General features: G+C 34.6%; 1 protein-coding gene across 1 annotated transcript in view; it reads right to left on the reverse strand.

The window, feature by feature from the left end:
* The window catches only part of DIAPH3 (diaphanous related formin 3), a 552,109-nt gene that overhangs the window by 322,501 nt on the left and 211,990 nt on the right, over positions 1 to 17,618 (reverse strand). The window contains 1 exon segment of the mRNA XM_049778724.1: positions 16,733 to 16,847. Coding sequence (XP_049634681.1) covers positions 16,733 to 16,847 — 115 coding nt within the window.

A 17,618-nucleotide genomic window follows, 5' to 3' on the forward strand; every position in this document is an offset into this window, starting at 1 on the left:
TTTTAATTTATCTAAAGGTTAAAGGACAATGGGTAAAAAGATAGTTCAATGGCTGGACTTCATGCTTTGCATGTAGGAAACCCAGATTCACTGCCCTCAGGTACTGCTGGGACCAACCAACCCTCACGTACTGAGCCAAGAGAAGGCCATCTTCCGCCATAACTGCTGCTTATGGTTCCAAGGCAGGTAATAAGCAAGGAAAGAATATAAGGAAACAAAGTCATGTATGTCATTTTTTGCTACAACAGTAGTTTCAGGTAGTAAAGAACCCAGTCAGAAAGCAGGAAACAATGAATCCTAATGATGAGGTCTTTAGAACCAGAGGGCTGACTTCACTGAGCTTCAGTCACACCATATTAAATTGGGACTGAGACCTATATCTTAACACCTAACGACATTAAAAGAAGTCCTGGGGTTGAGCAGGAACTCCATCACTGAGTACATATGTCAGGTCCTTTTTCTGGTTCCCCCTCCCTCCTTTTATTTTCAACAAAGGCTTTCACTGTCCTACAATTTTATGGTAATCAAGAATAATGAGAAAATTTGATTTATTGAGGTTGCGGATTATGCTGAGTCAAGAGCATGTTCATATAAATAGTTTTTTTGATGAAGTGCACCGCAGAGAAACAAAAGTAAGATGGGATCATCTTGTCAGTTGCCTGCTCTGCACTCAACAATCTTCCTTAATAAAAAAACATGGTCACAAATGAAACAGTGATTAGACAACCTCAGATAATCTGCTTTATATAATATCCCTTAAAAATATATATATATATGTGTGCATCATGTTTATACTTGATACACATTATAGTAAAATAAATGAAAAAGGTACTAATATTAAATGGAAGCTGATGAGACTGCTGTTTCCATTCCTATCCACATCGAATACACTGCTAATCAGCTAAATCAGGCAATGAAAGCACAAACTGGTCAATTAAAAAAAGTCCATTCACTTTTATACAAGCTGGTAGTAACTTCAATGAAAGAAAATATTATTCATAAAAACTACAAGTTAAAAATAAAAACACAAACACTCTAAACCCATCCACCCCTCATTTAAAACAATTATTCTCTTCATTGTTTCAACTCTTCTGGGTTGAAATTCATGCTAAGGGTACAGATAACCAAACTGTCCCATTGTGACTTGTGAAACCTTGAAATATAATTGTTTCTCTAACTGAAAAATGAAAGAAGATTAAAGAAGGAAGAAGAGCCCTGCTTTAGGAATAGCACATCTAATATGAAAGCAACATGATGATGGAATGAAGACTGGCAAATGACAGAGTCAACAAATTAAAATAAATTGCTTACTTTGTGTGAAATGCAGTTTCATTAAACCTTCCAATAAATGTGATGTCCCTGAGTGATGAATTTTTCCAATTGAAATAAACATTATATATTGTATTTTAAATTATCAACTGAAATATGCAATTATAACAACATATTTTCCAGGTTGTAATGAAATTATATATTCATATTCAATTGTGGATAATTATGAAACTGAATAATATCTGAATTACAAAACAGTCCCTTCTCCCCAAAGTTCCTATCAAACAAATATTCTTTTACTAAAAGTATATTGTGAAATATAAATAGGAATAGCAATCAATATTTTAAAACATAACTAAATTTAAGGGTGAGGAAATTAAATTTTAACAGGCATCTCAAAAATGTTATTAATATATAAAATATATTTTCCTTTCTTAGAACCAACCCATTTTTCCTTCAAATACATACTAACAAGAGTAAATTGTCTTTATGTGCAATTTTTTTCTCCCAAACTGTTTTTTTTTTAAAATTTCTGATTTAAAAAAATGAAATACACATATATAATTGAATATTTGCCTAGAATAAAAAAATGCTTTATAAACTGGCAGTGATACTAGAAATGCATTAAACAAAAAGAATATTCTGAGTTAAAAGGGGAGAAAACTCTTTCCAGGCATAAGGAGATAACATACAAGAATTTCCTCTACAGCTCCAGAAAGGCATTTAGCACTAACAAAATATATTTTTATGAGATTAATAAAGTTCTAAAGCGTAAGACCCATAGAGAAAGTACAGGAGGTAAAGAACTTGCTTTGTACATGGCTGACACTGGTTCAATCCTGGCACTGATAGGGATTCAAGGTCCTCCAGGAGTGAACCTGGAGCATAGAGCAAAAAGACAATAGATAGATGATAGATAGATAGATAGATAGATAGATAGATAGATAGATAGATAGATAGATAGATAGATAGAAAAATAGATAGATGATTGATAGATAGATAGATAGATAGATAGATTGATAGATAGATAGATAGATAGATAGATAGATAGATAGATAGATAGATAGATAGATGCAAAGCTCAATGAACATTAATAAACAGCAGTAGTGATGAAAACTTCAAAGTGCCCCAGGAACTTAAAATGGTATTCCTATTATAAAATAATAATAATCAAGGGCTGGGGCGATAGTACAGTACATGCTTTGTATGCAGTCAATCAAGTTTGGCCCCTGACATCCCATATGGTCCCCCAAGCAATGCCAGAAGTAATACATGAGTGCAGTGAGGTGAGTAACATCAAGCACAAATGGTTGTGGCTCCAACACAAGCTAAACCAAATCAGAGCTAAAGGAGAATATGTATTAATAAGTAGATTTGTTTTGCTTAGTTTGGCTAGGTTGGGGGAAATGTGTCTGATACACTGAGGTGCACAGGGCTCACTCAGCACTGAGAAATGTGCTACTTGCTGTACTATCTCTGACCCTAATGAATGGATTTGGTTTAACAGGACTAAGAAGCTTGAGAAATGTTATAATTTCACAACATCAAATTGTCCTAGCCAATATGCTCCTGTATCAAAGATGTTTGTGCCTGTGAAATTTTCCATATATTTATATATATAGTAGCTGTTGTTTTATTTAAGGACACTGTTAGGAGATTATCCTGGATCATTCTATCCCAGTTAATCATGCAATCTTTTCAAATAGCCATTCTTGGTTTGTAGTGTGTCTGTGAATGTACTCAAGGAAGAAAGGTAAAAGACAAGGATTCTAAGATGTTATATTACTGCTGCTTGCTAGAGAATACTCATATACAGAGGAAAATGGAATACCTCTAGAAACTGGAAAGGATGGAGCCTGAATGAAGGTACAAAGGATAGGGCACTTGCCATGCACATGGTCATCCCAGGTTTGAAACTCAGCATGATTTATGATCTCCCAAGCCTTGCCAGAAGCAATTACTGAGCACAGACCCAGGACTAAGCCCTGAACACTGCTTAGTATGTCCAAAAACAAATATTGAAAAAGAAAAGAAACAGCTCTCCATTAAGAGTTTCAAGAATATCACCTTTGGGGCCAGCGCAGTGGCGCTAGAGGTAAGGTGTCTGCCTTGCCGGCTCTAGCCTAGGACGAACCACGGTTCGATCCCCCGGCATCCCATATGGTCCCACAAGCCAGGAGCGACTTCTGAGCGCATAGCCAGAAGTAACCCCTGAGCATCTAACAGGCGTGGCCCAAAAACCAAAAAAAAAAAAAAAAAGAATATCACCTTTGAGGCCATAGCGGTGACACAGGATGGAAAGGGTCTGCCTTGCACGCACTAGCCTAGGACGGACCCTTGTTTGATCCCCCGATGTCCCATATGGTCCCCCAAGCCAGGGCCAATTTCTGAGCGTATAGCCAGAAGTAACCCCAGAGCTGACATCACCGGGTATGGCCCAAAAACAAAAAAAAGAAAGAATATCACCCTGCAAGAAGCAAGAAGCTTTTATTTTTAAGCAAGAAGCTCTTATTAGACCTCTAGTTTACAGACATATAGGAATCTAAACAAACCTTAATTAAGCTACTGAAGTTGTAGGCATTTATTATGGAAGCAATTGAAAGTTAATATAAAACCAAATCCATGAATATAATTTCTCCCACCTTTAGTACCTATCTATGCAAAACCTGCTGGAAATGCTAAGAACGTAAACAAGAAGCTAGAAACCAAACATTATTGTAATGTCAAATTTATCAACTGGCACCACAAAACTCTAAGTCACTTATTTAAGAAACTTTTAAGTGAGTACTGTTCTCTGCCAGTGAACCTGCTCACAGATTTCACGAGAAAAACAAGTTTACATAAACCAATATTAACAGGTAAAAATCTAAAGACCTTCCAGTTTAAGACTTGCATCTATGGTCCCAAATGGTACCAAAATGATTAACAGTACTCACTGTTATATTGGGGATGTGCTAAGAAGGAATATTGTGGAAGCCAGAGCAATAGCAGGTATTGGCTTGTAAGCAGCAGATCCAGACAGATTCAGTAGTCAGCATCCCAGGAGTAATCCCAAGCCTGCCAGGAACAATTTCTGAGTACAGACCAGAGAAACCCCTGAGCATTGCTGGATGTGACCAAAAGCGTCCCCCAAAATAAATAAAATCAAGAGTATGACCCACTATCTGTCACTACTACTACTAGATAGAGCAGGGATGGCGAACACGTGGCTCCCGGCCAAAATGAATGCAGCTCTTTGCCTATTATCATGATTTTGTATACTGTGGCTCTTTGCCAAGTTTGGATTTTGTTCTGCTTCTGCGGAGGGACCTCTGAGGAGAGATCTCCAAGCACGTAGTCCCGCCCCCAGGCTGCAGCATCCAGTCTCCCATCCCTCGGAAACAACTGCATGGGCCAGCGAGCGGGGGACCATGTAACACATGTTGCTGAACATCTTGCCATTAGTTCTCAGTGTGGAGGACGAAGCACACCCTCACCATCACTGCAGGATTTTTACACTCACTCAAAATGGCAAAATGCAATATATGTTTCATATATTATTGTTAAAATTAGATGCTTTTGTGTGAGTGTTTTTCTGTTTTGTCAAGTCACTGCGTGGTGTGGCTCTCTGACTCTCACAGTTTAAAATTTTGGCTCTTTGTGTCAAACTTGTTCAATAAATATCAGTATTTAGGGCTCAAGCCATAGCATACCTGTTTAGGTGCGTGCCCTGGGGCTCCCTAGGCACCACTAATATTCACAACACAACTAGTAAATATGCATATTCAATTCAGCTATAAAGTAAAGACTTCTCATTTATTTCCTTAATTTGTCTCAAGTTTAGGCTATAAGAATTAGCCTAAATCTTATAAAGTTCTCAATGTGCAAAAATGGTAGAATTTTAATCATCTATGATTGATCTAAATAGCTCTTTTAGCTTCTATCAATAAGTATAAGAAAAAATTACCACTCCTTTGAAACAATTATCACACTTGAACTTTCTGAGAACACTTTACAAAACTTAGAAAATTAAAAGTCATCACTCTTTCTATAAGCACTGAAAATAATTTAAGTTTTAGGCCTTACTTGGTACTCTTGCCTACCCACAAATGTTCCCTATGCTTAATGCAGTCCAATTCCATAACCCATTAAGTCATTCATATGGATCTCAGTAATCTTCAAATCATAAACATCAAAAATAACAATAATTTATTACCAAGAAACAATACATTTTATAAAGAACTTAAAAAGCTTCTTAAATCCCACTCAAGTCATGATTCCAATGCTCAAAAACTAAAGCATGACAGAAAAAACAGGTTAATTTTTTGCTCTCAAATTTCACATAAGAAAAAAAAGTCAGGCCCCCATTTAATTCATGACTTTGAAACTGACAGAAAAAAAAATAAGTGACCAAAAAAAAAAAAAAAAGGAGAAGGAGGAGGAAGAAGGAGGAGGAGGAGGAGGAGGAGGAGGAGGAGGAGGAGGAGGAGGAGGAGAGGAAGAAGAGGAGGAAGAAAAGAAAGAAATATGCACATATTAATAGTCTCTACTGACCAATTGGTCTGATATTTTAAGAAACCTAACATCAAAGTGTCAGTGTGATGATGACCCCATTTGATGAAAAGGGGGAATGTTGGTGGAACTAACATAGAACAGCACAACATAAAGGGATGCAAGAGTGTGACTTATATCACCAATGTTCGAGGACATACAAAAGGCAACAGTAGAGAAAACAGCTGGATGAATAAGAAAATAACAGATATAAAATATATAAATAGGGGCCGAAGAGATAGCATGGAGGTAGGGTGTTTGCCTTGCATGCAGAAGGTCGGTGGTTCAAATCCCGGCATCCCATATGGTCCCATGAGCCTGCCAGGAGTGATTTCTGAGCTTAGAGCCAGGAGTAACCCAAGTACTGCCGAGTGTGACCCAAAAACCCCTCCCCCCAAAATATACATATATTATTTATTTATAAATAAAGATTAACCAGGTGGCCCCAACAAAATCCCCTAAATCTGACATAAATTGGACATCAAAATGGGTCAGATTTAAAATGTCTTCTAGACTTCAAAAGTCTTCTCCAGGAAAAATGTCTAGGGACTCTCAATCAAGACATGGGATTCTTTTCACCCTGTAAACACAAGTGGTAAAGGATGTCTCTGGACTTCCTCTGCTGTTTGTCAGCTAATTTGTCCCCCAAACATTCTTTGAGACCCCACATTTCACCCTTGATTATTCATTGAATTATATGTTTGTACTGTAATGTGAAAGTCCCTAATTAACTAATATTGTCATTACCGTATTTTCCAGCATATAAGACGACCGGGCCTTTAAGACGACCCCCTAATTTTGCAGTTAAAACATAGGTTTAGGCCTATATTCACTGTATCAGACAGAACGTTCCTGTGCTGCAACTGTATGTACCACAGTGAGCCAATCACAACAAGCAAAGGTTCAAAGGTTCTACTGTAATAGACTTCTTCTCTGACTCTGGCCAATCTGAGCAGGCTTTTTTTTTTTTATCTATAATTTTATTAGACATTTATCTTAAATTTATGAACATGAATCTCAATTAGGTTAATAAATACACAAGTCAGATTGATAGCTTTTTACAGTGTAGATTCATGTACAGAACACTATCTAATTTGCATGCATAAAAGGCCTGCTTGGATTGGCTGAGTTAGAGAGGCAGTAGGTCCGAGCAGCCTTGCAGTGATTGGCGTAGGATCGAGTTAGAAAATTCGTTTTGTGGCAATATTCAGACAATAGTCATTTAGCGACATATTGAAACATTTTTCGGGATATACTCAGTGTATAAGACGGCCCCCGATTTTCAGTTGACTTCTTTTTGTTTCAAAAGTCGTCTTATATGCCGGAAAATACGGTACATTTAATTGGCTCATCTTAAAGTGAAACCTATCTCCATAAAGAAGGCAGTGAGCTTTCTTATATATTTATTTACTTATTTATTTATTTATTTTGTTTTTTTCAGGTCACACTCAGCAGCACTCAGGGGTTACTCCTGGCTCTACACTCAGAAATCGCTCTTGGCAGGCTCAGGGGACCATATGGGATGCTGTGATTCGAACCACCATTCTTCTGCATACAAGGCGTTTTCGCCTTACCTCCATGCTATCTCTCAGGCTCTGGCAGTGAACATTCTTGAGATTAAAGTTTATATTACAATAGATTCCTCTCTTCAAGGCTCAAAAAGCCTTACCAGTTAAGTCACACTTAAAAAAAAAAAAAGGAAAGCAACAAGAATACAGAAAGTGTATTATTATTTTATTATTTTTAAAATTAATGGTAAAAACCTGTGTTTTTATGTGTCTTCATAAAAACGCTACTAATAAGTCAGTTAACATGGAAAGTTCATGATTTACAAAACCCTATTTAGAAGTGGAGGTCAAGGATGTCAGATGTCAATTAATCTGAACTATTGTAGAAAATTCAGAAATAAACAAAATGTTACAGGAAGAAATTTGCTGCATTCTTAAATTCTAGGTTCAGCTAACATTGCCTCTGCAACTACAATGAGCCGTATACTGCAAAAGATGCCTTAAAATATTCATTATATAATCCTCACGATACCCTTGTGAGGTGGACATTATCTCCCTATTTTAGAGAAGAAAAGCTCTTGGCTGTAAAAGCTAGGGCCGTACCCTTGGAAGGTGGACGCCACAGTCTCTCAACTTCTCCTGCATACTCCACAGCATGGTGTTAGTATTTACAGCTCAAATACTTACAGAAGTGAATAGTGGTACCAAATGATGAAAGAAGGTCTTAATACAAAGAGGCAAGTTTTTAAAGCCTTTAATATAAATTGGGGGATGCAGGGTGAACTGCTGTGGGGCAGTGGTAAGGTGGCAAGAGATGAGAGGAAAATTATTTTAAATCAAAGAAGAACACTTTAAATAAAACATAATAGGATTTCTTTTAATCAGAGCAGCAGCATGGCTTAGCAGCAGAAGGAGCAATGGCTTTACACTCAGATCTGCATTCCATTCACAATGGCTTCTTCTTTGGGCTGAACTTTACTTAAAAGAGTAACTTTTTCTTACATATATAATGCATATAATATTTGTCTCAACCCCACTACAGATTTGGGGAAACAAATTCAAACATAATTTTTCCCAATGACACATTATTAATACTGTTCATTTTTATTATTGTCAAATTAAAAAATGAGCTTCTTGTTTTTCCAAATGGGTTCTATGTTTTTGTTAGCAAACCCATTACAGTAGCCTGTTAAAGCAGATTCAAAGAATGTAGGTATGATGTTAAAACCTCCACCAAAAAATTATTCTAAGTTGAATAAAATCTCACATAAAAAAAAGCATGTGGTTCTGAATTACAGTGGAGGGAAAAAAATAAAAAGACAAAAAAAAAAAAGCACTTGGGTTAACAGAAAGCAATCAAAGCCAGAGCAAGGTACTGGTATTGAGTTCAGTCCCAACACGAGGCATGTCTGAAAGATTAGAGCAGATCCCATTGTCCTGTTTTGATATAGGCTGCTTCCTAGAATAATTTTTAAATACATAAAATAAAATGACTGCACCTTAAAGATGGCAAATTTTACTCAGGTGCAGGTATCAGAAAGCATTCAAGCCCCCCTCCCCCCCCACCCCCCCGTAGAATAAGAAAAGGAGTATGGCAGCTGTGGAGATACACTGTTTGATCTCTCATAACAAAAGAATGTTCCACTCAGAAACAGTGAATATAGTTAATAAGCTCCAAGCTTTAGCACCCTCTAAGACACCCCCTCACTTACAAGCCATCATCTTCTTGAACATAGCACCTATCCAATAACTGAGTATAATTTCTAATGACTGCAAAGTAAAACTAAGGTCTGACCATTAGAGCCCACCCAGAAGATTCTAACAGACATCCTCTATTCCACAAATCCTTCCCACTGAAATGGGTAAAAATTTGTCAAGTACACAGTACAGCATATGATTCTCTCTTCCAGACAGTGCTACCTCCCCAAACTCTATTGTTATTTGGAGGGGGTGGGGTTATATGTACATCATCATCAGTCTTCTGCCTCCTAAAAATCTCATGTATTCCTTTGCTTACCAGAGACTGAAACAGTCACAAAAGGAGGTTTATTTATATATTAAAAAGTAATTAGCTAGAGATCTTATGATAATTATAAAGATATTCAATATTGATTTTATATGTCTGAAATAAACATGATAGGAAAGCATATTTATACCCTACTGGTAGAAATGGTGCCAATGTTAGTTTGTTTCTTTTCTATATGTCCAATAAAAAACAAAGCTAAGTCAAAATTATAGCCTAATCAAAGTGGTTATTTTTCCTTATTCAGATTCCTAAACTCTACCCAGACATCCACCCTCACTCCCCAATAAAAACTCTTGGTTTAGTGTGTCACATCTTTAAAAAAAAATAAATAAATACCCACAAAAACCTCTTCCTTAAAAAAATAGATACATAAAAGAATTAAATCCATATTAACTAATAAATCCATAGGATTGCTTTCCCTTCAATTGGTATAAAAAATATAAAATATATAAAAACTTGTGTATAATTCACAAAATATGTTACAAGACAATAATCATATGCACAAAATGATGCACAAGTTGTAGCCTTGATAAAAATAAAGCACCAAGTGCACTTAAGCACTTGAATTCAAGGTTAAAAATATATTGATTTCCATTTTTGTTACAAAGCATAATTTACAGCATTTTTTTCTTTTGGTTTTGGGTTACACCCCACAGCACTCAGGGGTTACTCCTGGCTTTACGCGAAGAAATCGCTCCTGGAAGACTCAGGGGACCATATGGGATGCTGGGATTTGAACCACTGTACATCTGCATGCAAGGCAAATGCCCTACCTCCATGCTATCTCTCTGGCTCTGAATTATTTAACATCAAGTGTGTATATATATATATATATATATATATATATATATATATATATATACCTTATAATCAGCTTCTCCTTTTGATTGCCCTACCATTACTATCTAAGCTCCAAATATAGAATATAACAAGTTGTATGATATTTTCTTCCAAACTAGGAAAATAATGAAGAAGTAGACTTGGGAGGTTGGTAGAAAGAAAAGGAAAAGGGGAACAGATCTGTTTTGTAAAGTATTAGGTTTAAATACTAAATGGGCCAGGGATGAGAATCATTGGTAACATACATGCCTTGCAAATGTGGTACCATTTACCACTGGTTCAATTTCTGGCACCACTAAAAATAAAAAACAGTAAGGCAGTGCATTCAGAAAAATAAGCTTCATTCATACTTTTAGATGAAAAATCTGTGCACTAATTATGTGTGAGTCCTACGTGATAGAACATAATGTAGATTAAGGCAGAGAACAACTGCCTGAAATTGGAGAATGCACTTTAAGCAATCATGGGCAATAGGAGAGGCAGTAAGAAAATAAGGACTAAAGCAAATGATACAGGAAATAAAAAATTTAGAAATAAAGATATATATGATCATAGACTCTAGCAAAACTATACTATTTTGTAAATAAATGATAATTACAAGAACACTACTGAAACTGTTACCAAAGACAAAATACTGAGGTGAATTTACAATATATGAGAGACAGAAGGATTCCCCCCTTCCATCTACTGCCATTAGTCAAGTGATTCCATTTAAAAAAAATTTTTTTTTATTTAAGTACTGTGGTTACAGAAATGTTTATAGCTGGGTTTCAGTAACAGAATGTACATTACCTTTCACTGTGCAATTTTACCATCACCAAAATCCCCAATTTCCCTCCCCACCGCTGCCTGTCTCTGGGACAGGCATTCTGCCTTTCTCTCTCTCAACTATAATCAAGTGATTTCAATTTGAAGCTTGTACACTAATTCTATTTCTTTTTCTCATGGAAAGAAAAGGAGAAAATGAGGGGCTTCTCACCTTTTCTTCCTTTTTTGTTTAATATTTAAAAGAAAAAAAAAAAGACCTTTGTCTTCCCTTTCTGTTTAATATTAGACACAGTAAAACATATAGGAAATAGGTCAATATGGGAAACTTTAAATTTTCCATTACACCATGCTGATGATAAACCTAAGTTTGCAACTAAAGTATATTGTGGACTTGAGTCTTCTATAGTTTCAGCTTAAAGCAACTTTCTTTAGTTGTTTTTTTTTTTTTAAGCTTCTTTTTTCTCTAAAGCTTTTAGAATAAATTTGGTTCTTTGGCAACTCAACCGAGAATACAATATAATTGGTAGCGACGTGATACTTTCTAATGAAGAAACAAGAACTTCTTGACTTAGAACTTGCCTAGGTCTTTAGTTCATTTGAGATTAAACTAAAGAGAATAACAAAGTGATAAATTTCTAAAGAAGCATTTATTCTCCACTAACTTCTTCATAGTCTTTTTAAATATGTATTTGCTAAGTTATAAAATTAATATATTTTAGAATATTTAAGATGTTTATATATGTTGAGTTTATTTTGGCATCATTTATTTTGATAACATTTATTCCCAAGAAACATACTTCTGTTCTAAGTTTTATTCATCTTGGGGCCAGCCAGAGCAATTATACAGTGGAGAGGGCACATGCCTTGCACATGAACAATCTGGGTTCAATTCCCAGCATCCCATATAGTCCCCTAAGCAATGACAGGAGTGATCCCTGAGTGCAGAATGAGGAGTAAGCAATGAGCATTATTGAATATGGCCAAAAAGGAATATATATCTTAATGTAAGCTTGTAAGATAGTTTAGAATATCTTTTATTCTGTTCATACAAAGTGCCATCCTTGAAAAAAGAAATGTGTTTAAGATACCTACTTACCCCAATACTTTATCCTCTAAACTGAGGTCAAACATTTATGCTTGATTTGTTGGGGTTTTTTTTTACTACTTCTACAGCTATTCAGTTAAGAAATTATTTCAAGGGGCTGAGTTATAATACAGCAGATAGGACAGTTGGTTTACATGCTGTTGAACTGGATTTGATCACCAGCACAATATACAGTTCCCATGCAATACAAGAAATGATTCTTGAGCACAGAACAAGCAAAAATATATGAATTTAACCAGAAGTGGCCTGATACATACACACAAAAAGCCAGTATATTGGTCCTATCTAGCATATATGATGCACCTGTTATAAAACATGATTATTTCATAAATCTAAATATTGTTGAATCATATTTTTGTAAAAACCAAAAAAGTCTAAGTAAATTAATTTATTCATATACATCCAAAGGCCCTTTAATTCCATTAAATTAACAGTTTGTGAATAATGAAAGTAATTAATATTAATTTTAATTGACTAACTCAACACCAATAACCTGTTAGTATGTTTCACTTCATTTTCCAACAGGCTGTAAAAATTAACAAACAGATGCTTCCAATCTGATTTTAAAAAAATAAAACACAAACCATGCAGATCATTAGCATATTTTGATGATACCAAATGTTCATATATGAATACTGTGATTAAATTTCAGAGAATATAAAATGTTCTTTTATAACCTTGTTAAATGTTAACAGAAGTTGAAGATAGTAAAATATGGCCGTCTTTTCTAAAATCAAAATCAGCATTTGTTGCGCCAATCCTCATCCTGATATTTCAACTAAGAACTTGAGACTGTAATAACAGCATGTCACCCCTCCTCATATAATGTCCCCATGCCAAATGCAAGACCTAAAAGTTTGTACCTATTAAATCTACACTAACTTCAACAGTAGTAGTCGACTATTCAAAGAGAAAAAATGTGAGAAAAACAAATGAGAGGAAGAAAAACTATATGAAAGAAATCTGTTATTTTCAGGAAAGTTTAAAATGTGTAGAGTATCTCAAAAACTTAAAAGTGAGAAAACAAAGAAATCAATATGATGTAAGTAGTAGTTTAAAAAAAAGACACATAAAGAAATATAATAAAAATGCATGATAAAAAACGATTGATTTCACAGAAAAAGATTAACCAATACTGCTAAAGAAATGACAAAAGGAACTTTTCCACTGATGTGATTATATTAATAATGTCAGAAGGGAAAGATCATTTAAAATAAAGAAAGTAACAGCTAGCCTAAAGGGGGGAAATGTTGCAAGATGAGTTAAAAAAAATTCTTGCCAGAATTTTGACAAAGAATTTTTTGCCAAAAAACATCTTGCTGTGTCCAAGAATAAATAGGTTGGGTAGGATGGTATTATGTGGTGATAAGACTGTTTTGCAGGAGGAAATAAGGTAAAGATTAACAGCATAGCAAAAACATATCCCAGCTCAGGGACTGCTATACCACAAGAGCCCAGAAGGCATTATTAGTTCTTCTTCTAAACATAGTTTGAGGCATTAACAAACAAATAATCTATAAACAAACTCCAAGGAAAGGAATGGTAAAAATCTTAGAGCAAACTACAAGAATAAAAAAAAAAAAATCATGCTTAGTAAAAACCAAAAACATAGAGAAATATTCAAGTTCCTTTTTAAAGATTTTAATTAGGGGCCACACACCCAACTAATGCTTCAGGGACCCAGGGAATACTCCTGGTAGAGCTTAGTCCAGAGAATCCATGCAGATGGTGCTTGGTAAGAAAAAAGGGCCATCAGGGAATCACCTAAAGGTGCTCAGTGATCCTTGCAGTAGCTAAGATCGAATTTTGGTCCAGTGCTCAGAGTATTTGAGCCTGCCCCCAGGATATATCTTAGAGTAAGTGGATTCTGGACCTTTTTTTTTTTAACCTATTTCAAATGCTAAAGAAATGTGCACCTATCATTCAAATGCCTAGTGGGATGTTCAGTTGTGTGATCTCAGAATTAACCCTTCTTCTAATTGCAATAAAATTCCTTAAAAAAAAAAACAAAAAAACTCATTGTTCACCTTTAAGATAAATGCTTTGTCCTATAGCCAGGCTGTGACTCCCAAAAAATATGTAATGCCTCTATCCTTGCTAGATAGAGTCAAAAGAACAACTAGATCTCCATTTTAGACCAAATAAACAAGCAATAAAGTTAAATTTTGAATTATGCAGAAATAGCAAAACTGTTCCAAATAAAGTAACCCTGGGAATCATGGAGGACCATAAAATGTTAACACTGAGCTTACAGTCTCAGCCTAATAAAAAAAAAAAAGAGACAATAGAGAACCATCTGTCTATTCCACTAGGCTTATGTAGTTTAAGCTCCCTAGACAACTTTCTGTAATCTTCCTTTCTGGACTTTCCTATAAAACATCTACATAAAACGCCAATTTTTTGTAAACAAACAACGGATGGACTTTTTTTTAACAAAATACATATTGAGAAATGCAAAACTCCTCTAATAAGACTACTTAGTAATGAGTCTCCAAACTCCAGACAAAAAGTCACTGATAGCTCATAAGTAAAATATTAGCATTCACCAAGGGTCATAATCCTGAACGTCCTTATCTTTTCAATGCAACATGGAACTACCATTCATTATCAGCAGAGAGAAAAGAAAGGATTGACCTGAAACATAGTAATTCATAGGCATGTGCAATTCTACTGAAAAAGAAAATTCTAGTAATAGGGGATGGATTGCATGTACAAAAGCAAAGAAATGAAGTATGGATTGTCCAGAAAATGATCATTAAGTCACCTTTATCTTTAAACTGAAGTGCATCTTTTTTTAACCTTGAATCTCAAGTCTAAAGTTAGATGACTTAGGAATTTTTTAAAGTTTAATTATTTCATTTAGGACTAACACTACAGCTAAATTAAAGGCATGCTAACAAGTTTCCCTTTTGAGCCTCATTAATTAAGAAAGTAATCAGAGTAAAGAGGGTAAAAAAGAGTCACTGGGTGCCAATATTACTTAAATAGCTTTTAGGCACCACCATTTGCACCTACTAGGAAAGCAAAGGGAAAACTAATCAATTCTCGATTATAAAATCTAAAATTCTGAAGAGTTTTACATGTAAATATTCATTTTAACTGCCTTATATTTTCCTTGATTGCCTGGAGTACACAAATCTTATTCAAAGAAAATTTTAATTCTCCATAATCAAAAGGTAAAATTAAGATCTGCCTATTTCAAAAATTTTCCCAGTGAAAGTTTACTGAGAAAATTCCCGTGATTTCAAAGATCAAAATGAATCATATTTACTATTTTGGTCAACATCAATGGTTAAACAGTACCTACTAAAGCTCTGAATTTACCACAAATTTTAGAAAGTAGTATCAATTAAGTTAGTTATATTACATAATTCCTACCTTTTGACTTTCCAGAAAGTATAATATATATATATATATATATATATATAAATTTTTATTTTGGAAAGCATTTCAAAGGAATGAAAATAATTTGGATATATCTGTCATAATCTCTTGATTATTGTGAGCCTCAAATTAACTCAAACAGATAAAACATCCTGCAAGATTCCTAGAACACAGCATATATTTTAGTAAACTAATTCCTCCATCTCTGAACCAAGTCTTCCCACTTCATCCACTATAACCTTTCTCTCCTTACCTACCTATGTTCACAAATCCACAGACAAAAGTTCTTTAAATCAATAGTGAAAAACAATCCTTTATTAAATACTTAATGAATAATCTAAATGCTTTGTACTGTAGACCTTAAAATTATCTTAATAATACAGATGGCTATAGTCTGTATTTCAAGTGGTAGGCCCATGAGATTAGTCAAGATAAACAATTTTCATACAAAAGTAATATCTAAATATTTTTAAATAATATTGCACAGGCAAAAGCTATTACAAAGTAATTTGGAAAATGAGTTTTCTTCTTGTAATGAAAAGATCATATAACCTACTCATATTTCTACTTCAAACTTACTTTCAAGAAACACTATGATTTGATATTTCTACCTCATGGGAGCCATACTGATTAAATTATGAGATGATCACTTTATAGTAAACTTTACACTATAAAAAAAACTGACTAGAAGAATGCTCACATATTGTTTTTATTTTTTCGAACAGATTAAAGTAAACTCACATGCTAAAATTCTCTCCTTTATGAAAATCTAATCTCAGTACCTTTAACAAAATATTACATAAAAAATTAAACGAAATATCCCATTAAATAGCCAAAGCAATAGTACAACAGATTGGGTTCTTGTCTTGCACATGACCAACTAGGATTTTAGCCTCAAAATCCCCCATAACCCCCAATGACAGCCAGAAATAGTTCTAAATGTAGAGCCAGGACTAATACCTAAGAACTGCTGGGTGTGGCCCAAAACAAAACAATAACAGAAAAAGTCATTTACAATATAAAGCCTTTACATTTTAATTGCTTGTTTAATATCCTATATAATAAAATCACCCTTTTTGCACTTTATTTTTAGATGATTTACTGATTGATAAAATAAAAGCATAATAATATTTTCCTAAAAGTCAGTATAAATACTAATATTTATCATGGCAGTAAAAATACTAATATTGAGGGAGGTATAGCGCCTTGCACCATACACTTGAACTCAATTGTAACCATATTACCTACACTGCCACTTATTTTTTAATCTAAATTATAAAACAAGTAAAATGTAAAACTTACCTTTTCGCTGGCAACAAAATATATTCTCAAGCTTGAAAAGCAAATCCACATTTTCATACTTATTTTCATTTGCTTTTATCCAGAAACAATTTTCAGTCATATCATGAGGTCTGATCTGCAATCAGAAAAAGGACATATTCATAAATGGTAGACTGCTTTATTAGTCCCAGCCCAATCACTATGTACAGATCCAATGTCCCATAGCTACCAGCAGATATTTATGAAGAAATCCCCATAAGGCTTTTCCCAATAATGTATTTCAAAAACTATATGTATATTAGGAAGTTTCAATGGAGAAATTAAAAAATTAATGATCAAATAGTATGTAACCTGATGCCAAATAACATAAAATTTTTATCTATTTTTCAAAATATGTAACATTATTCCTATGTACTCTTCAACTGCAGGATAGACTGTTCTGTGCATGGGACCATGAATCACAAGTGAAGAGATAATAACACAACATTGATAATAGCTCTCTATTGTACTTCGTAAGGTTAAATGATCAATGTATCAGCTTTTTACGGACACCAGAAAAACTATGCCCTAACTAAATATTGTCTGATAACGATGAATAATTTTTCCACTAGGTAGCAACACAGTAAAGTTGGTAAATAACTCTAGTTTTAAATCATGTAAATATTTGATTACCAATTTAATCACATGTCAAATCCATGTAAAAAAATGGCACCAATTCCCAAAATCTAAGACAACTTTTCGGGGCCGGAGAGATAGCATGGAGGTAAGGCATTTGTCTTGCATGCAGAAGGACAGCGGTTTGGATTCCGGCATCCCATGTGGTCCCCTGAGCCTGCCAGGAGCATTTCTGGGCATAGAGCCAGTAGTAACTCCTGAGTGCTGCCCAGTGTGACCCAAAAACAAAACA

This window comes from Suncus etruscus, chromosome 8 (genome assembly GCF_024139225.1).
Source record: "Suncus etruscus isolate mSunEtr1 chromosome 8, mSunEtr1.pri.cur, whole genome shotgun sequence".
NCBI classification, from domain to species: Eukaryota; Metazoa; Chordata; class Mammalia; order Eulipotyphla; family Soricidae; genus Suncus; species Suncus etruscus.